We start from the raw sequence: 22,731 nt of genomic DNA on the forward strand, positions 1-22,731 counted from the left end.
ATGCTGGTGGTGGTATAATAGCCACCGGCAGGGCCTCCCATGCCAGACAGGTCACAACCGAAGGGTCTGACCAAGAGTGCCAAAGGGCAGGATGGGTTCTCTAGCCTTATGGCAACCATCCTAGGAGAAAGAAAACTCTAATCCCAAACCCGGGCAGATGGTGCTCATCTAACCCTGTAAGGTCAACCATCTAAGAGAAGGAAACTCTAATCAAACCTACAATTCGAGGATCTCGCTGCTACCGTCCATGCTTGTCAAGGCCTCAACAGTCAAACCTCTGGTTTAAAGGGTGAGGCCAGTTCTGTGCACACTGCGCTCCACCAGAAAAATCCATTGCACAGGCTCGAAGGATACATCCAATCTCTGAAAAAGCCCTGTAGCGATAGGCGAGGGACGAAACGGCAGGTGTAAAGATGCACTGGAAGCTGCAGACCCAACCCTGCATGCAGGCGGTTCAGGACTTTGGTCGCTTGAGACTGACTGGGGATGACAGTCTTGTTGGCAGCATTCTGAATGACCAAGCAGCCTTTTTTAAGGAGAGCACTGCTTGCTCCATATGGAGAGGGGCCTAGAATAGGTAGCCTAAAGAAAGCTCATCCCCAACAACCTGGTTGGCTAGCCGCAGCCAATGGACATCTTCTGATGCAGTCAAACAAAGACAAAGAAACAAAGGCACACACCAGCCTCCAAAGGTGCAAATAGACTAACACTTGCATGCTGGAACATCAGAACCATGCAAGATTCTGCAGATAGTGGATGTCCTGAGCATCATTCTGCCCTAATAGCCCATGAACTGTCACGACTTAACATCAACATTGCTGCTCTTAGTGAAGTTCATCTCCACGAGGAAGGCAGCCTTAAAGAACATGGTGCCGGCTACACACTCTACTGGTCTGGCAATTATCAAGGAGACTTTCCGCTGTGCTTTCTGCAACCGGACCTGTTTGTCCCGGATTGGCCTTTTTAGTCACCAACGCGCTTGTACAAAGCGCAGATGATTCCTTCTTGAATCTTCGTTCGTGAAGCAAAGCCAGAGATTTGTTGAATGCTTACTCTTAGACATAGCAGTCTTTCTCTGCAAATTGGATTTGCAAAACTGCAATACAATACAAAGTTAAAAACAATCCAATCAAATGGGTTAAAGTACATTTAACACACTCTGCTGGATTGTAATCACTGAGAGTTTCGGAAGCCATGCATTGTAGCATCTTTGTGAATGGTATACCATATTGTAGAACAAGGATGCTGTAGGCAACAAATAGTAACAGGGAGGTTCAAGACAGGTATTTGTGTGTGTGTGTGTGTTGTAAAAAAAATTACCTCTGTTGAATTTCATCAAACGTGTCTGAAATCCTGGATTATAAAAAGCTGCTCATCCTTTTTTCAAAAACTGTTCAGCTGTATTTCTGGAGGTGCTTTTTTATTCTAAAAAGGTAAAAAGACAATGAAATGTATTAGTCTTTTGTTTAGCACCCTAGATAATCTTTCATGTAGAAACAAATGAATTTCTACAAATGTGGCTCTAGGTGCACAGCAAATGACCCTTTGAATCAGTTCTTTTTGAATTATATATACATGTATGGTGTTTCCTCTACATAACACACTGACATTTTATAGTTTTCCATTTACTTCCATTTGTAATATTTATCTTACAAATGATTTCAAGCTATGGTAATACTTGTAAACCTATGTTCTGTCATCTCAACTAAGGAACTCGATTAGAAGTGAAAATATGCTAGGAAAAAGCAAAGCAACATGGCAGAAGAAGATTGCTGATTTAACTGTGCAAGATCAACACCCAATATTTTTCCAGGGATGCTAAACCTCTTGTAGCTGCTAAATTGGATTTGCAGCTGAATGAAGTATCAGCTGCTGTTGGACAAGCCCATAAAAACAGGGATGGCTGGCCTTTTGTAGGCAGGGCTTAGAGGACGATTGATATGTTTTAGCACTTTTAGGATTATTGTGATTAAGAGGAAACCACTCTGAATGATAGGGAAAAGGGTGTAAAAATACACAGCCCACAGCTGGTAAGCAGCATGTGTTTGCTATGAGGGGAGGTCACTACTAGTTGATCCTGCTGGTTGTTGTGCTGATTGACAGATAGCAAAAATTGATATTATGAAGTAGGGATTGCCTTAAAAGAATATACTTTGGAGGCTTGGGGAAACAAATGTATCAGAATACTGTAAATGTAATTACAGCAATGTTTGTCTTGCAATTAAAATTAGAGTTGCATGATTTTTTAAATGCCTATAAAAGTCTCATTAAGAAAGGGGGGAAAAGCAGAAGAGAAATCAAACTGTCCAGGCTTTTGAAGAATGGCTCCCAATTATGATTTACACACATTCCCATAAGTGATTTTTATATAAAACTGACCTTTGAAAGATAGCATAATAGAGCAAAATAGTAGATATATGCTAATTACCTTTTTCTGAACTTGTAAACTGTTAGTATCTGATAATGATTTATTGTAAATGTCATATATACAGGAGAGAAGCCTACAACAAGAAGGTTTCTTTTTTTAAAAAAACATTAACCATCTGCCTCATAAGCATGAGTCTTGTTTTGTATCTGCTTGCATTCTCTTTTTTCAATTAGAATTGTAGCTCATTTAGTTGACTGCTTTTATTTTTTTAAAGAACATTTGAATCCTTGCAAATGTGGATTTAAATGGTTGGATCTCTAGCTCCTCTTCTTTCTCTCTCTCTTTCTTTCTTTCCTTTTTAAAAGTGGGGCTGTACCTCTTTCAAAATTTGAGTTTAGCATACCACACAGGAAAGAACACAAGCTTGCCAAGTCCTGCTGAGCGTTTTTTCAAGCCTGTGAAAAGAATGAATTATTCAGCAGTAAGCATGCTTACAGCTGGCCATTTGGGAGCTTTGATGTGCGAATCAGGCGGTTGCATGAATGCCCTTATTGTCATGTTATGTGTACACAGTGTGTGAATTATTGAAAATAGTGAGGCCTGAGCCTCATCTGGTAGAGATTACAGTGCAGGCATGCTGGGTGAAGGTCTGTAATTGAAAATCCCCAGATGCTGTTTATTTGGCCTGTGTCACATGACCTTCTGCAGTAAGCTTGTCTGAACAAAACGCTGCCTGCATTGGAAAGCATTGCCCAGTCCCCCCGCCTGCCCCACCTTTTCCATAAGCCTTCTCAAAACTCACTGAGGGGACCACTCTCAAACCTCACTATGGGGATGACTTAACACCTGCCTATAATATTTTTAAGGGCTTAAAATAGATTCTGTTCATGGCTTTTTAAATAGCGGGTGTCTTACTTAGTGGTTGAAACTGTTTAATCAGTTGTTGACTTTTATCTACAAGAGGTTTCTTGTTGGCTAATTTGGATTTAAAATGTCTCCCCACGGCCCGTGCATGGAAATGCTTCAAGAGGTGTTTTTCCCCGCTGTCACAGGCACTGGAAACTCAGTCTTATTTGGTGTGAGATGCTGAAATCTTTGAAGGCTCAAGGTGTGGGTGTTCTGACCTTACCAACACACATTTCAAGTGCCCTTTGAAAATCTGCTGCTCAGGGAATGCCCTTGGACAACACCGTGTCAAATGGCACTGAAATTTGTATTAAAAACAACAAAAACATTGAAGAGCTTGGATCTAGGATTTCCATCAACAATCACACCTCTCATGTTTTGCTGAATAAAGTTGATGGCAGTGTTTATATAAAACCTGACCTTGGAAAAGTTACTTCTTGGATTAGATCTTCCAGACTGAAAGAGCCAGAAGCCACGTTAATGTCAGGATTCTGCAAGCTGTAGTCCACCAAAGTATCTTTTCTGAGCTCTGGTAACATTAGTATTCAATGTTTCTAGAGGAAATGTCTGTTTTGCTGTTTGTGGAGGTGTCCAGAACAGAACCCCCACTGATACGAAGAGTTGACTATACCAGTCTTGCTTGCACTTGTCTTTGTGTTGAATTAATTTTAATTAAGCTGATTGGTTTTCTGCTTTAAATACGAACTTTACTGTTAAAAAATTAAAACCATGATAAAATGGGCACAAGATTTAAAAACACCAATACTATTGGAGGAATGGGAAAAAAACTGGAAAGCTAGGCTGAAATATACCCTAAGTACAGATGTAAAAGAAAATTATCTAAAGATGCAATACAGGTGGTATATAACCCCGGAAATATTGGGTAAGATGGGCAATCACAATAGGAAGGAATGTTGGAACTGTAAATGCAAAAAAGCAAACTACATACATATGTGGTGGGAGTGTAAAAAAATTAAAAACTTTTGGAGCCAAATTCATAAAGAGATGGAGAATATATTCAACACAAGAATTAAATTTGAACTAAAAATTTTTTTATTGGGCATGATAGACGATAAAGAATTAGAAAAGGATTATGGGAAAATCATATTTTACATGATAACGGCTGCAAAGGATGATAATAGCAAGAAGATGGAAAAGTAAAGATAATCTGCAGGTAAAAGATTGGTACATGAAAATACTTGATATGACAGAATCTGATAGACTCACAGATTTATTAAGAAATGGAAATGAAACAAGATGGGAAGGTATATGGGCACCCATTATAGATCATTGTATAGAACAAATAAAGAAACACCGGAATAGAACATAAAAAGGGTAAAATGTTAGGAACATAAAAGAAAATATTTTGTTCATGTAGTACAACGCAGTGTTCAACAATATTGACTTAATAGTCACCTGTAATATCAAGAAGGTATAGTGATGAATACATAAGGGGAACAATAACACTAAGAAGATGCAGGAGTGTACAAAAAGAAAAAAGTGGTTGTTCGAACATTGAATAGAATATGATCTGAAGGTGATATTAAGTGACAATCTTAGAGCCTACAAAAATGTATAATGGGAAATGATAATAGATACACTCTGGTATAACATGTAACACTATAATAGGGAAATGTTCGAACTAACGTAACAAAGTAAGGGATAAGACTAATAGAGAAAGTTCATAGTAATCAGTTGTCTTCAACTTGGAGGAAGGGAAGGGATTTTAAATGTCTATTGTTAGTTGTTGGTATTTAGTTTAGAATGTAAAGGAATAGAGATGGGTTATTGTTAGAATGATTTTCTTTTTTATGTTTTTTTGTTTTGTTTTGTTTTGTCTACTGTTTAGTATCTGTTGTTGCTGTTTTGTCCTTTTTAACAAATAAAATCTATTTAAAAAAAAATTAAAACCATGAAAGAAAAGGATGGAGGGAACAGTACAGGTTGTGGTTGGGGGGTGGGAAGAACTTAAAAATGCTGATCTCATAAGCAAAATACAGCCGGCCCTTCTTATACACGGATTTTTTATACATGGATTCAAGCATACACGGTTTAAAAATGTTTTTAAAAAGTATAAATTTCAAATATCCAACCTTGATTTTCCATTTTTTATAAAGGACACCATTTTGCTATGTCATTATATTTAATGGGACTTGAGCATACACGGATTTTGTTATACACGGGGGAACTTGGAACCAAACCCCAGCATATAACAAGGGTCCACTGTAAAATACAAAGGAAAATACAACCTTCACATATGTAGAGAGTCTTAATCTCCTTTGACCCTGTGGAAAGTGACAAGCCTGAACCTATTTCAGAAGTAGGTTTGTACTAGTGTCTTCTCCACTTCTCCCCCCCTCCCCCCCACCATTTTATCACAGTGGATTATTGGGTTTTATATGGCCATTGTAGCGGGGACTGTGACAGTCTACCTCATTGGAGAGCTGGCTTATCATGGTGTTTTCACTTGACTCCTCTGCTCCCTTGATATTTACTGTGAATATTACCCTCCCAAGCACATTAAAAACTGAGCATAAAGACTGCTTGTCTGCAGTACCTGACACTACTAACTTTGTCAGTTTTTTTTAAAGAAAAGTTATCTTGTATGGAAGAGGCTAAACTAGGATTGGAAGATATTCTAGACATACTGAATACTATCCACGAGGATGGAGTTTTGTAACAAAACAGGAAAACAACCTATTTACCAAACAAAGTGTGCCTTCTTCATCCCTTCTGCATCATGCAACTTTCCCCCCCTTTTCCTCTTGATTGCATTTTATTGTACAGCTGCTAAATTTTAGCTTCAAATATCTTAAATTTTAATGGTTGGTATTACTGCTGATATTCTTTATAATTTTTAATTGAAATAAATGATATATTTAATAATGTTTATTGTTTTATGTGATTTTATTTTGCAGTCTGCCCTGAGGTATCTTTTGGCCTTAAAACTGACATAGGGCCAAAACAGACTACAGAAATAATCCAGTTTGAGACCACTTCAACTGCCCCAGCTGAATGCTAGGGAATTTTGGGAACTGTAGTTTGTTGTGGCACCAGAACTCTGACAGAGAAGGCTCAATGCCTCACAAAAGTACAGTTCCCAGGCAACCCTAGTATTGAGCCAGGGCAGTTAAAGTGGTCTCAAACTGGATTATTTCTGCAATCTGTTTTGGCCCATAGAAATGTTTTAACTAAATAAGTGAATATTGTTGAAGTTTCTTTTTCCTACATCTCTTTTAGTCAAGGATTAAGACACAGTGTGAACTATACTTGTTGCCTCCATTTGGTTGTGAAGAGAGACTAACAATAGGCCTCAGGCATGTGTGCTCCTTTTCCTGCTTTCCTCATTACAGAAGGGAGGGATGAAATGGCTTGATCCCATCTCTAACACAGGACATCCACATTATCATTTGTTGACGTCTGTGGTAGAAGAATAGTTTTGAGATTGACTAAGGCTGCATTCACATTGCACAAATATTCTAGTTTGATACAATTCTGGGAATCATAATTTGTTGTGGCACCAAAGCAGGCAGAGAAAGCAAAATGTCTCACAAAACTACAGCTCCCATAATTCCATAGGATTGAGCCATGGCAGTTAAAGTGTTGAACTGGATTATTTCTACATTGTGGATGTAGCCTAAATGGCCATTTGCCACATTTTTCCTGTGTGCATCCTTTCTGAGCAAAGTATTGCTAATACAACTCATAAAGTGTGGTCCTTGCTTTATTTATCTGATAAATGAATAGTACAGTATGTTGCTTACTTTGGAAGACTTATTTCTAAAAAAGCAACTTTTCCAAGCTTTAGAATGTTGTTATGCTTTTGTCTATGAGAAGGTGATGAAGGAAGGATGCACAATTTGTTTCTTCATTTGTTTTTAATCTTACTGATTTTTGACACTAGAAGGAATGTAGTTTTTTATTGTAAAAGTATTGCAAATTGTTGTAATTAGATTGTAAGAATCAAAATTTTATTGAACTTGGAACTGTTTTTGCAGTCAAATTATCATTTGGCTCTTTCACTATTGATTATTTTTCTTTCTGGAATCTCATTCCACATGCTAGCTGTCCTGTTCTGTTTATCTTGTAAAACAATTTTAGGATGAAATACAACAGTATTTCCATACAAGTGTAGCAAATTTTCACTCCCACCGGAACCCTATAGGGGACTCTATAACCTTGAGCTCAATAGAAGAAGAATACAGTCAGGGTGGAAGTAAAGAAAGAAATTCCTGTCTTACATGCTTGACCATGCTGGAGCAGATGGCCCCAAAAACCCGCTCCCAGACATCATCAGCACGCAACGTTTAGATGCCACACATCTCAATGATGCCAGGAAGCCAGCTTGAAGCTGCTTGGCTGCCCAACAGACATGGGCGGCTTTGTGACGATCTGACCGTGTAGCGTTTACATGCTGCATGCCACTGGAGCATCATGAAGCCGCCATGGGGCTGTGGCAGGGCCGCCAAAAAAGAAGCAGATCTTATCCACTCCTTCTCCGACTGGGTTCAAGGCAAACTGGGGCTATAGCGTGCGTTTGCCGTGGCCCAATCCATCTTCGGAAAGGGCGCTTCAAGCTGCCCCTTGCATCCCATCTTTTTTCCCTCAATGTTGCATTTATTCCTTAAAAATGGCTGAAACATGATTTTTATGGCACATGTATTTACTGCTGATTTTTGTTTTTATGTCATGCAGTTTTAACATTTATACATTAATATGTATTGAATTGCTACTTTTAGTCTTCATTATACATTTGTATTTCTTTTAGGTAGGAATGAACTGATAGCCAGATATATCAAACTTAGAACGGGAAAGACACGGACCAGGAAACAGGTAAGAGGATCCGACAGGATAAAACATGCATGTCAACAAACCACAAAATGTCACAGTTTTGGCTGCAGTGGCTTGCTTTGCTTTAGCTGTGGTTAGATACTATTTTGCCTATTCAGTGTCTTGAGTCTGCTTTCAAAAATGCTGCTGTTTGTGCCTTTCATCACTTCAGTGACAGCGGGGCCCCCTTAATTTATATTTGCATTTGGCCCAATAGTGTGACCTCCAACAAGGTCAGACCATTCTAGCCAATACATTTGGGAACTGTAGTCTAAAAAACCAACCACCTAGCTCTTTATTTTGCCAGCAGTGCACAGATCCTCTTATGAGAAGAATCACAATAATATCTGCTGAACAAACTGATAGCCTGATCCCAGTGAAGACAAAGCTAGGGAATGATCAGGAAGCTTCAAGGAGTGAGTAAACTGAATTTCATTTAAGAAAATCAGATTCTGCAAGGCATTTAAAAAAAAAAGGATTCCAATATTGTAAAGCAAACAAAATTGTGAAAAGGTATCAAAATAATTATTTTCTTTGGTCAAGTAGTTCAATCTTCTTAGTTCAAAGTTATAGACCAGACAGAGTCCAAACTTGTATGCTCTCCTTTGTTCAAACCGTTTGAAAGAGACAAAAAGAAACTGGAAGCTGGAATTTTTCAGACAAAAAGTATCCCAAATTTTGCTAAGAGGCCCTTATTTGTAACTCCTGTATGCTCTTTGACACCGAAGGTAAATCCAGGCAGGTTAAGTAGAGAGAGCTTTTTTTAGCCAAGGTGAAGAGTTGAAATATTAGCCAAGAATAGAAGTATAGGCTAGTGTATCAGGAAATTTTGTCCTTTGTCATATCTGATTTCCTGTGTGAAATGAACATTAGATGTTTTTTTTAAAAAAACTTTTCTCTCATGCCCTCACCCATATCTGTTTCCTTGAGCTCTTAACATTACAGATTTACTTTTCATATCACACTTTTATGACATAGGGAACGCATGCAAAGCACACATGTGCTAAAACAGCATAGGACTGAGCTTGATATGCATTGAAACAAAGGAAACAGGTGTGACTTGGAACACTTTGGGTCACATCTGGAACCAGTAGCATAATACACCCATGTGTTTTAAAAATATATGAATATTGTAATGTTCCCCCCCCCTTTTTTTTCAGAGGTTAAATGACAGTTGATTATCTTATATGCATAAAGATTTAGCCTATTGCCATAGCATCTGTCAGTGAGCAGTGGGAACTCTTCTCATGGTTCCTGTCTGTTGGTGCTTTCGAATATCCTCTGTCTTCAGAATCAGAAAACAGTTGTTGATTGTGAAAAGAAGACCATGAAATAATTTTTCAAACATATTCACAGAGATTATTAAATAGGATTTTAATGAGATTGCTACATAATTTGCAATATTCAATTCAATTGCATCTGATTTGGGTTTGAAAGGCACACATTTTTTTAAAAAATGTTTTTTTTTTACCAGCCAGTACAGAATTGGGTGGGGGGGTTGTTTAGGTGACATCATCATCATTTTTTTTTCTGTGATGCTTGTAGAGAAATTTGGACCCAATCTAATTTTTTCACTTATTGCTATGTGAATCTGCAAATCTGGGCTTGGGACATGGCTTATGGTAGAAGTGAGCATTTGTAGAGTGAGATCAGGATCTGCTTTTTCCTAGGAGTCTCTATACCAGTGTGGTCCCCCAAATGTTTGTGGACTCTAATGCAAAGAGGCATTCACCACATCCTGAACCTTTTGGCTACTCAGCCAACTTTAATCATCCACGAGGGACAAGGATCAATAAAATATGTGGTGGCATGCATTACTGCAATCACTTTGTCTACAACCTCAGGATACATCAAATGAAATAGATCCCTCGCAACAGTTCTAGATGCAGCTGTAGTTGGATTGCCACAGTAACAGTATCAAGGCCACGGTGGATATGAGCAATTTTGTCCTTAAACTGCTTAGCAAAATGATTACAACAGGCCCCTGAAGGATCTAAGCCTCAGTTCACAAGCTTGATTGTGACTACGTTGAACAGCTCTACTAGATGGCTACTTGAAGATAAAATGGAAACAGAAAAATAAGCTTTCTTTCCATACTTGTTTTAAGGCATTAGAGTAAGGCCAATTTAGCAAAAAAGAAGGATAAAGCAAAATGCCATTGGTTTATACTAAGCACTTTTTCTCCCTAGAAAAAATCAAATTAATTTTAAAACGTAAAAACAAAGAGAAATAAAAAGCAGGATACCATCTCAATACAAAGTGCATTATTATAGTTGGGAAACTGCAACAGGACTGAGAGCCACTTTTCAAACTGCCCAGATACTCAAGGATTGCACATTCTAAAAATATTTTTAAAGAGTTTTTTTTTTCCCAGGGATCCATCTCTGCCTTTAGGTCTACTCAGCTTCCCAGGTAGGCAGGTGCCTCTGTTGTTCTCCTGACCCTTCCCTCAGTAAGGCCCTTGGTTCTTAGCAGCTCTCACAGAGATGGCTCTGCTCCACTCCTACATAACTGCACATTGCTTCTACCCACCAGCATCTTCCCCTCTGCCCTGCTCTGCCTGGCCCTGCTTCTGATGACCAAATGGCTAAAGGCAGGTTACAGGCAAAAAGTGTGGTGGGCAGGCCATGGCACCATATCATTGTCTCCTTAACAACAAAGCTGCAGTCATGTATTCTGTTGGCAAAGGCGGAAGAAGGCAGAGGCAGGTGAGGAAGTGTCATATATCAATCATCACCATTCACTGTGGCTCTTTCCTTTGTGTCCTGAGGTTTAATGGGTAACAAAGTACCAAGTCTAAGGAGGAGAGGAGCAAGGAAGAAAAGGAAGAGGAGGAAGTGCCACTCCAGGATATCACAAGTGCACTGGTGGGATGAGGGGAATCCTCTCATTGTCTCCACTCATAGCTGCTGCTTCCAATTACCACCCCCACAAGGCTTTAAAGGCACAAGGAGGGGTGAGCTGTGATCAGCAGTGGCAACAGCAGTGAACAGTGGCTACTACCCCTTATAGTTGTAGAGCCCTGTGGTGGCAGCAAATAAAAGCAGCAACAGTGATCGCCTGTCCTTTGCACCTCTGAAGCCCTGTTGGAGCACTTCCTCAATTTTCTCCATCTTATGTCTTGCAGTTTGCTCCCATCTTTCAATTGGCAGTAGATATTTTCCAGGGAAGGTGTGGGGGAGGGGATGCACTTAAACACCCTGAGTTAAATGCTGTTCCTAGGTGTTATTAGGACACATGGCTAACTGTAAATAGTTTGGAGTCCAGTTCACTTTGCTTACACAACTGGGTACTGCTGTTTTGTGCACTTTTTAAGCATCTGTAAAATCTGTAGCTTAAAGGGGTATGACTGTTTTGTTCTGTGTGTATGTATTTTAAATAACATTCCTTGTGTTTTAATTTTTATGGTCTGGTTTTTAGCTTATTTTGTTTTAGCTTTCTGAACCACCTTGGGTGTCATGCCAAGAGAAAGGTGGTATATAATGGAATAAAGAAAACAAATAAAAATAATAAGAATAAAATCTGGAGTCAGAATTCTACATATAAATGCACTTTTCATGTTTACTACTGTACATAACTATACCACAGTAGTGCTGAAAGTACCAACATGTTTTAAAGAGCTCAGAGGTTTTTAGGATATTTTCTTGATTAGGGTGTTTGAAAATTGAGCACGAGGTACAGGACTGAATTCAAATTCAGAATATAAAAGAGTCTAATCTCCTTTCTGTCATTAACATGTACAAGTGATTTATGTACACCTAAGAGGCAGTGTTCACATCTGTTTTTTTCCCCTGTGGAGAAGTATCAGAAGTACTCTGATTGTTTATTGAGTTTGGTTCAGACATCAGTTCAACCATGGTTAAGGAAGCTTGGCATGAAGTGGATTTGCAAATCATGACTTCTGCTAGCTATTGTCTGAAGTGATATCTCAGTTGACAAACCTTATTTACAGCTGTTGCTGTGCCTCAAGAATTCACCTTAGAGAATGTAGTTCTGAGCAGATGGGAAATGAAATTTGACAAGCTCCTTTGCTTATACATTTGGAAGCTCAAGTCCATGTTTTGCTTAGTGTGATGTCTGAACTGAAAGAGTCTCTGCAGCAATGTAAATGCACACATGTATATAGTCAGTTTTCCTATAAGGAATATAGGAAACAGCCTTAAATTTATTAAGACTATAGGTCCCATTGGTGAGCTTTTGCTAAAAGAAATTAAACACGGCTTCTCATTGAAGAGAAGTGATAACTGAAACAGTTTTAGAAACTATAACTGAGATAGCTCATATTGGAAAATAATTTTCTAGTGACAAACGGACCAGTATTATTTCATCTTAAAGGGTATTCTCCACTTGTAGTAACTATTCCTACATATTAAATATACTTGTTGCTTTTGAACGGTGCATTTTGCTCCACCTTCACTGAGCAAAAGTGTGTGTAAGTCAAGCAATTTTAGTACAGGACTGATTCTTCTCTTTACATCTCTTTTCCCCTCAAATTGAGTTCAGTAGAAAAGCAGTGGTTTAGTGGTTAAAATGCCAGTTCTGATGATCGGAAGATCAGAAGGTTGGCAGTTCAAGGCCCGAATGCTGCATGATGAGGTGAGCTCCTGTCCCTAGTCCAAACTTCTGCCAACCTAGCAGTTTGAAAGCATGCAAATGCAAGTAGATAGATAGGTACCACTTCTCAGTGGGAAGGTAACAGTGTTTGGTGCAGTCATGCTGGCCACATGACCACTAGATAAATCCTTGGACTTAGAAACGGAGATGAGCAGTGCCACCTACAGTCTGTTATGACTAGACATTCATGTCCTTTACCTTACCTTTAGAAAAACCTACATACGTCAAAATGCTGCATATGAATATTTTGAAGCTTTGGATCAAAGACATAGAAAGAATGAATCAAACAACGAGCAATTTTCAGATAGAATGATTATCATTGTGTCACATAATTTAATTATGTAGTGACTGTCAATATGTGTGGTGCAGAAATGCAGACTCTACAATGGTGAACTTACTGTCTGTAATTATACTGGCAATTCACAGCATTAGTGTAATGATTAGTTATAGGAGGATACACTAACTTCTAATGGTCTATGTTTTACATGTGACTTCAAGAGAAATGAAGGGTAAGGAGACACTAATATGGCTTTGTTTGGGCTTAACTGGAAAAAAAACTGCTTGAATCACTTTAGAATTGTATGCTCTGGTTTCATAGACTTTCCTGCAGAAAAACAAGCTGACACAGCATGTCCTTTCCTCTGTGACACAGAAGAGTTAGGCCTTTAGATAACAACAAGTCTGTAGAAGGCCAGTTCCAAGCCTAGTGTGGATAATGTAAATATCTGATAAGGAATGTTAGTTGGATGGAAAGTTACTTGTACACATGTGCAATGTAAAGTGGCCTGGCACCCTCTATGTTAGAATGTATGAATGCTGAGCCCGGAGCCTCCTTTCAATTCAGATTCTGATCTTTTGGAGTGTCAGACAGAAATGCATTTCTTCCAATAAAGTTGGTTGCTTGATTCATCAGCATGGCCTTCTGATTTCTCAGGGTAATTCCCCTTCTTCTCCTGAGGAATTATTTTAAGGGGTATTTATTTCCATATCACTCCATTCAGACTACCTGCAAGTTTCCGGTATAATAGATACTTTCTCCACTTTAAAGTTATTTTATTAAAACACAGGTAATGGGAATACAATGACTGGGTTGGATTATTCAGGAGGATTGTTCAGTGCACCATGTGATACTTATGGAAGAAAATCCAATATATTTTTAGGAGAGTTATCAGTGTTTTTTTCTTTTTATTTTAGAGGCTGTACTAGAAATAGTGAGAGATATGTATGGAAGTTGTTATACTTGCTCAGTTGGTTTAAAAAAAATTACCAAGAGATACATACGTGGCTGGTGCTTTCTTCAGCATTATGTCTAGTCACAGTTTCAGTAGATACTCCAATGGGAAACTAGATCTTTTATAAAGAGGGGAAAAATCAGTTTGATTGGACTTTACTATAACCCTAAAGGGATTTCCTAAATGACTAGTTCATTGACCTTCCTGCATGTAATCTGTTCTAACAGCATTTTGAACAGGTATTCCCCAGTATGACTGTAAAGGCCTCTTCCAATTGTATATCTCGCAATATTATGTTGCCTCCTCGTGGACCAAGGAAGCCACTCAAAAACAGCAATGAACAGAGGATTATCATAGACCAGTCGCATTCTAGGAGATTAGCCTACCTCAGAGGGTTATTACGAGGATATTGACATAATGTCCTCTGTATGTTGCCCCGATTCTTAGGGAAAGGCTATGGTACAGGTATGCTAAATAAATATATATTAAGAACCATTATATAACCAGCCCTGCTGTATAATGTTTATTACTAATTCATCTGTTGTTGTATTGCCTAATTTTCACTATTTTAAAAAAATATTTCAAATTACTGTATTCTTACTAAAAACTATTTGACCTTTTTTTAAAAAAACTCTTTTTCTCTAAGAATTTCTAAGACTCTGTCCAAAGCAACTGTGGCCATGTTCATCTGCGTATTTAAAATGTTTATGTGAAGTATTTATATGAAGTCTATTGTTATTTGATTAATTGCAGTATAATTTAGAGTTACCAATAGTGTATTTATTCATTGTATACACTAAACTACTGGGAGAAGTTGTCTATAGGTTTGGAGTCCAATGCCACTGTTATGCTGATGATAGTCAACTCTATTTTTCCTTTGCACTAAACTCCAAAGCAATATTTGGCATTGATTGATGGGATGATGGTGAACAAATTGAAGATTAATCCATTCACGAATGTGGTGTTCTTGGTCAATCGGAATGCAGATCAGAGAGTAGGGATTTGCTTATGGGACTATGCTTCCACTAAAGATACAGTTTTGCAGACTCAGACATGAACCTGAAAATTAAGGTTTTTGTAGTGCTCAGGAGTGCATTTTCACACTCAAATGTAGTAACTGTTCCTGGAAATGGCATATTACTATAATATTCTCCACATGGAGCTGCCTTTGAAGAGTGTTTGGAAACCTAAACTGATCCAAAGGGTCAGTGCGCCTGCATTAAACATGGCTGCGGCTTACGCGGCTTCCAGCATATGCCAGAAGAAGCCTTGGTGCGCCAGGAAAAGGTAATGAGGCTTGGCCATATAAGAGGTTCACAAGAGACTTTCCTCTCATGCCCTTCATGAAAGGCAAGAGGGAGTCTTCTTGGTAGCTGCTGCTAAGCTCTGGACTGACCTAATTAGGAAGCCTAGAATGTCTCTACTTGTCCTTCATTAGCAGGCTTTGGAGTCCTGACTCTTAAAGAAAGGGCTTTTAATAGGAGGGTGTTTTGTTTTGTTTTGTTTTTTTAAACTTTTGTTTTATTTTGGCTAGTAATGCATATTTTGAAGGGATGCAGTGGCTTAGTGGTTAAGATGCCACTTCTGAGGATAGTAATGCATATTTTGATGGGATTCGGTGGCTTAGTGATTAAGATGCCAGTTCTGATGATCAGACAATCGGAAGGTTTGCAATTTGAGGCCCGAGTGCTTTATGATGGGGTAAGCTCCTGTCACTAGTCCAGCTTCTTCTTCTTTCGAGTCCTAGCAACTCGAAAGCATGCAAATGCAAGTAGATAGATAGGTACCACTTTTCAATGGGAAGGTAATGGCGTTCAGTGCATTCATGCTGGCTATATGACCACCAGAGCAGTCCTTGGACCACGCTGGCTCTTCGGTTTAGAAACGGAGATGAACACCACCCCCTACAGTCAGTTACGATTAGACATTCATATCAAGGGACTACCTTTACCTTTAACGCATATTTTAAAGTGTTTCAATGATTTTGATAGCTTAATTTCATTTTAATGATAATTTTTTTTGTTTTTATCCATACAGTCTTTGTTTTAAATTTGTAAGCTCCCTTATGTCTTGTTTCTGGGGGGAAAGGGCAGGATATAAATAAAGCAAATGGCTTAAAAATAAAACTTCCTTGCAATCTTTGTGTGTGTGTTTTTATTCTTAAATGCTGTTCTCCCTGATCATTAAAAAAAACAACCAATGATAAAACTACATAAACAATACTCTTGATGATTTAAAAAAAATAGCTGGCAGGTTTTAAAATTCTAGATAACGTCCCAGCTTCTCTGTGAGAATGGAAAGTACTCTGAAACTTTTTTCTGGTTGATAAAGTCACTGCAGTGATGATCAGTGCCTGGTTAGCGTCTTTGCTAAAAGTAGGATGTATGGCTGGGAATGTGGCTTCTTAACAACAAAGCTTGCTGAAAATGCAAATAATGCCTCCCAAAGAAACTTTTTAATTTGTTTTTGGTAAACAGATATTTGATTTTTGAGTGTGTTTCTTTTGTGTTTTTTTTCTTTTCCCCCTTTTGTCCTTTCTATAATAACTCTGAACAATGTAGGTGTCTAGTCACATACAGGTCTTAGCAAGGAAGAAAGTTCGAGAAATTCAAGCCGCCATTAAGGTACGTTTGGCTTGCCCAGTTGTAGGGGGCTTTTCATCTCCATGGTTACAGGCTTTTCCTTTGTTTCCCTCCCTTCCCCTACCCTGCAGGTGTCTAGTCACATTCAGGTTCTTGCCAGAAGGAAATCTCGTGATTTTCATTCCAAGCTGAAGGTATGCGCTTTTCTGCTTTTGGGCTTGTGGTTGCTATGCATTTCACTTCCTGTTTTGCCTGGTGATTGGTGAATGCCTGGTGCTGTGATTCTTGTAACCTAGTTTCCTTGCATGTGGTAGCTGTTTACATTTCTTTGTGTTTAATCTCTCTCCTTCCTTTTGACTTCTGCACTAGCATCTATATTAAATTATTTTTAACATCCTTGAAAATGTTACTTGCTACGGGCATGCATACTTTGCAGGGAAATGTGTGGATCTTTTTTCTGTTTAAAATAGCTTAATAGATTAGAATTTATATTTTAAAAACCAAAAACATTGCAGTTAAATAAAAGGAAAATTTGGATTGTACACAAACAGTGTGATACCTGAGGTTTGGACAACATAATTTTCTTAGGGTTTTGAGACACCAGAATTTTTTTAAAAAAAATTGTCTCCCAATAGGCATTAGATTCTCAGCCTACCCTAGTTTATTTGATTCTTGACTATGATTTTTCAGCATTTCTAATCTGCCAAATGTAGCATTAATAAGTCACTCTCCCTCCCAACACTAACGTGTTTGTTTGGGGCATGATCCACCCAAACTGAAGCATTTTCAGTTTACATGGGTCTCAATGGGAGAGTTAGGCACATGGTCTCAAGCTGAAATTCATAGGATATAAAAATGCTAAACTCTTGATAAAGTAATGTCCTTTTCCTGAAAACTTGTACTCACATACTGGCGAATACTCTTGACTGAACTCAGTGGGACTGACACTTGAATAAACATATGTTGTGCTGATTTGAGTGATTTCATCGTGATCATTCCTTAAATAGCATACTGTATCCTCCAGAAGCTATGTCTTCACTCCCTTTAATTTGTTAAACGAGTGATGCCCTTTCTTCCTTTCTTCATTTCAAGGGCAAACAAGAAGAAACAGGCAATGTTTCATTCCCCAAATTTTATTTATGTAGATTTTACATGAAATAATCCTTGAATATTTTTAGAATTATAGACAAAGTATCAGTTAAGATAGTATTTTTGTAGCACTTAGTATCTTGACTATCATGGATAAAATGTTGACAAAATTAGGATAGGTACTTTTAAAGAAAACTCACTTGGAAGCAAAACATAACAGAAAGTGACTGCACTACCCTAAATGATAAACACTGTGGATTATATTTGCCACAGTCCTAGAACTGCAATATGTAAATAACAGGCTAGCTTTGTAGCTGTGTCCTACTTGTTAGGAGCTTTTGGTTTTCAATATGCTGTGGGCAGCATGCTGGCAAGCTTGTATGGCTGTTGGTGGCTGGCTTTTGAGTTGCACTGGCTGAGCAGTTGGTGAAAAAGAACCAGGAAATAACCTAAATGGACTGCTTTTTAACCCAGGGTGCCACAATACAGAAAGCAGTAGCATTTCAAACTAAAACTATCAAACCTGATGACTCAAATTAAGTAATCTTAGCTCATATAAAGAAAATTAAACAGTATACTGACACCTTGCGCATGCCAAATTAATACTGGGCACCTGCAGCCTCCTTTGGATAAATCCAATAATTACTTAGGATGGACTATCTGTTTAGGATTGTACTGAGTTACCTATTCTGGGGCTTTCAGGAGAATAGTGTTGTAACTTTGTTGCAGGAGGAAACTGTAACAATTTTTTTCATACCTACATCTAAAATATTTAAAATTCACAACTCAAATATTATGTTTATTTCTTACTGCTGCACTTCCTTTATGATGACAATGAACCAAATTAAACACTATGTCCATGGGTTTTCTCTTTAGGTCTCCCTTAAAGTTGATGGTGCTATTTCTTGAACATACCAGTTCTGTGAAGTTTGCTTTAAAGAATTTGTGAACTCATTTCTTGAATAATAATTTCTGTAATTCCTACTATTTCAGTATATACACCAGTGCAAAAAGACAAATTGCAACAGTAAAAACTAATTTGTGTGATGAAGCACCAATGAAAATTAGTCACTGATTCCTGACTCTTACTCTTAGATCTCCCTGACACAGCATTGAAGAACTAACTGTCCAAAGAGGTTCATCAGCAAGGACAATAAGAATTAAGAACTGAGACCCAAAACAGACAGACCAAAAGGAGCGCCTTCCAGCCACTTCAGGAGCATGGCATTCAGAAGAGTCATGCCCCCAAAGTGGCTTGACGCCACTCTGAGGCCACCAAATGCAGCCCCAAGCCACCAGGAAAAGGGGTGGCAAAACAAAAACATTTGAGACTGTATTGATGGCCCACTTTGAGAGCAGGCTGTGTGGTCGCTGTGGTCCCAGGCTGATCACAGCTCAATCACAGGTGGAACAGACAGAGGCCATTCCTAGCTGCCCATCTGCTTCACCCCTAAAAGTTGTTTCCCATAACTGAATGTCTGCTTACACAACAGCAAGATCAAGTGCAATGGGAAGTGGTTGCCTCTTCCATTCAGCTTCCCCACAAACACCCCCAAAATGTGCTCTGGAGTGCTGGACATCCTTCCAAACCATTCAGAAGGATAGTTTCCAGAATTGCAGGAAGAAGTCATTGCTAAAGCTAAATGGTTGGAGATTCATGACTGATAAAAGAAAGTACCTCTTCACACAGGCAAAATTCTGTGTGGAATTCACTGCTACTAGATAAAGGAATGGCTGCCAACTTAGATGGCTTTAAAAATAGATTGGATAAGTTCATGTGGGAAGGATTACGGATGTCTCTCTGTTAGTCAGGGTGGCTCTATATCATAGTGCACTTCCTTTGTATCGGTTGCTAGGGAGCATGAGATGGAAGGTGTAGTTGCCTTCTTGCTCTGCTGGAAGGCTTCCCATAGGCAACTTGTCAGCTGCTGTGGAAACAGGACTGGATAGACCTTTGGTCTGATCCGTCACATTGCTTATGTTTTTAGTATCATTTTATTCAGCAGAGAGTCTCACTCTTCGAATAGGAATGAGAAGACCTACAAGTAATTGTTCCTAGCCTTTTCCAGGGCTGATGTTGGTCTGGTGACACAACAAACTGTCTCTTGCTTGAAGAGTACGGAACATAGATGTTCCTTCACAGCCTGATTCTTCTAAGGAGCTGCTCATAATATATATTTTGGTCTACCAGCAAAGATTCAATCAGACCCCTGTAATTATTTTGTAACACTAAAACAAAATAGGAAATATTTCTGGGATTTCTATGAATCTACATCATATTCCAGATTTGCCTCCATGTCAAGATGATCAGACAGAGAGGGCAATAAAAACTTGAAATAAAGGGTAGAGGATAAATTAAAGGGACAGTGAAAAAAATATGTTTCCTTTTATTGTCTGTATTTGACGGGTAAGGAAAAAATGCTGCAATATCATAATCTACCCAAATCCATAGAGTTAGTTTTCTAAGTTGGTTTGACTGAAGTAACTTGAAAGGTTATTTGGTTTAAAGTAAGATTCAAGGACCCGTTACAAATGGGCCTCTAAGTAAGTGCTGAGCATGTACTAGGGTTAGGAAGTGGCGGCGCTTCCGCACACCCCCAACCCTAGTATGTGCTCAGCACGTACAAAATGGCGGCAGCTGTCCCACACGGCCACCACCAAATGAGGCGGTGCGGTTGTGACGTAGTGGGGCCGCACGAGGGCGCCTAGTGCGCCCTTTCCACGACCCTGGAAGGAGCTCCGTTTCAGAGCTCCTTCCAGCTTTGTGTCGCTGGGTGCAGCCTTTAGATGGCTGCGCCAGCCACACAGAGGAGAAAGGGGCCAAGCGGCCCCTTTCTCCTCCTCCCTGCCATCGCCGGCTGTCCTTGGGGCTTGAAGCCCCAAAGACACCCCTTTCCAGGTCGCAGGGAAGTGGCCTTTTGCCGCTTCCCCACGGCCTGAAAAGTGGTGGATTGGGGCCTCGGAGGCTGCCGTTCTGGCAGCTGAGGCCCCGATACACCGGGGAAAGGAGCGCCCAAAGGGGCAGTCTGTAATGCACCAAGGTGACAAAATCTCCCCATTTAGTACTATTTTATGTTAAAGTAGCATGAAGTATTTATGTCAGGAGTTGTCCTTAGTTTAATGATTTCTCTCTTCATGCATTGTTATGGTTCCATCAGTATTGCTCTCTTCTTTTCATAGAACGAGTCATAGATTTCTTAACTACAAGCATAACATGCATTCCTCACTATTTTGATGACTGAAAGTCAGGTACCTAATTCCTACAACAATGATAGAGAATTCTCCATGGGCCATATTGGAAAACCCGGTATGTCAGATTAGGGTCTTGTCTACATGGGTGTTTCACTCCAAATTCCTCCCAGGCTCACTGAGTCCTGTTGACATGAAGCAGAGCCAAAACCTTGAATTGGATCTGAACTATCTTCACGATGCCCACACCTGATTTGAGGCTTCCCCCTAACCCACATTTTTAAAACCTCACTTTTTGCTGTGGGTTTTCAGCTCTTCGCACAATGGCAGAAGCTGCCTTTTCACTCAGTCCCTGCAAAGTGCTCACAACTGCCCCTGTGAGCATGAGTCACTCTGAGGTCAGAACAAGTTGTAGAGTGTCTGGGCACCTCATATCTGACTTCAGCAAGGGCACCAGGCAACAAACGGACCATGTGGGAAGGCCCATCATTCATTGCAACAGCTGAAAACCCACAGCAGGAAGAGAGCAGGTAAGGGGTGACTTCAGGAGGAATTTGGACCCAGGATACTCTAGGGACAGCTTGGAGTGTAGACCCATTCTAGATCAAGGAGCTGAGGATACCCTTCACCTGGACTAAAGCGCTTTTTGCAGTGAGGTCTGCATGGTGAGTGGTCTGGAGCAAAAGTGAGAAGAGAGACATTTTAGGTAAATAAAAAAGCAGCTGCCCAAAATGGCTGCAGAAATTAGTGTTTACACTCAAATGGCACAAATAGGAGCCCCATTCATAATTTTATTTATGGGGAGCATTTATTTTGAACTTGATCAAAACTGAATGAAATTGGCACAATTACGAGGAGTTCATTTTATTTATACTAAAATAATTGTATGCCTCAAGATTATTTATAGCCTTAAAATCAGCCTTTGGAAGTATTTGCTTATGTCAGTTTTAAGTTTCAACTACTATCTGTTATTCAAACAAAATTTATTCTAAAGCTAAAAGCTAATTCTGCCCATATACATTTTGAATTGTGTTTTGGGATAAATTGCATTTGATTTATGATACTTCAGAAAATTCAGATCTGAACAAATTTGTATTTTGAACCTAGCACCCTTACTATTTCAGACTGATAGTACACGGTTTGGATGTCATGGTGTGTGTACGATGGAATCAAATACACAGGCCCTACCAGTCATATCACACACATAGGCGTTGTACATGCCATCAGGCTCCCTGTTTTGACCTTCTTTTTTTTTTTACTTCTGTAGGCTTTGTTTAGTTGTTATGAACATCTGTATATAGGTGGTAAATATGATCCAGCAATTTGCTCTTCCTTCTGTGTGCCATGTCATGTGAACAGGGCTAAGCTTCCTTTGTGCAGATTGCTCAATCCCTATAGGGTAGGGGTGGGGAAGGAACAATCTCTTGCCTGATACAGCTTCCAGATTCCACTTTTGTGGCCCCTGAAGCCTCCTCCCCCACTGTCTCCTCAAGCCCACCAGCCCTTGCCCCCTCATTTGCCAACACTGTTCTGTACTCTTACACTGTGTAAACTTTAGGAAGAACCTCTAGACAACAAAAGTGCTTTGACAGTGGAATATGCTGCCTGGAGTCTTCTTTGGTGTTTTTTAAACAGAGGCTGGCGGGCCATCTGTTAGGGATGCTCTGAGTGTGCATTCCTACATGGCAGCAGGTTGGACTGGATGGCTCTTGTGTTCTCTTCCAACTCTATGCTGAAACATTTTATTTATTTATTTATTTATTTCTATTTTTAACCATTCTGATGAATAATAATAATAATAATAATAATAATAATAATAATAATAATGACTTATTTCTAGCCCACCCAATCATGGAGAATCCGGGTGGGTTACAACAATAAAACACATCAAGTTACAGTAAGATTAGAAAAAAAAAATCAA

The 22,731-nt window shown here is 39.2% G+C and overlaps 1 protein-coding gene across 13 annotated transcripts in view; it reads left to right on the forward strand.

The window, feature by feature from the left end:
* The window catches only part of TEAD1 (TEA domain transcription factor 1), a 269,692-nt gene that overhangs the window by 175,642 nt on the left and 71,319 nt on the right, over positions 1-22,731 (forward strand). For 5 of the 13 annotated variants that reach the window (XM_042447674.1, XM_042447612.1, XM_042447541.1 and 2 more), the window contains 3 exons: positions 8,043-8,107; positions 16,512-16,574; positions 16,664-16,726. In XM_042447674.1, the coding sequence (XP_042303608.1) occupies positions 8,043-8,107; positions 16,512-16,574; positions 16,664-16,726 (191 nt within the window). The remainder of the gene's footprint in view (positions 1-8,042; positions 8,108-16,511; positions 16,575-16,663; positions 16,727-22,731) is intronic. The other 8 variants (XM_042447873.1, XM_042447948.1, XM_042448356.1 and 5 more) reach the window with 4 other exon arrangements.

This window comes from Sceloporus undulatus, chromosome 1 (assembly GCF_019175285.1).
Source record: "Sceloporus undulatus isolate JIND9_A2432 ecotype Alabama chromosome 1, SceUnd_v1.1, whole genome shotgun sequence".
Classification (NCBI taxonomy): Eukaryota; Metazoa; Chordata; class Lepidosauria; order Squamata; family Phrynosomatidae; genus Sceloporus; species Sceloporus undulatus.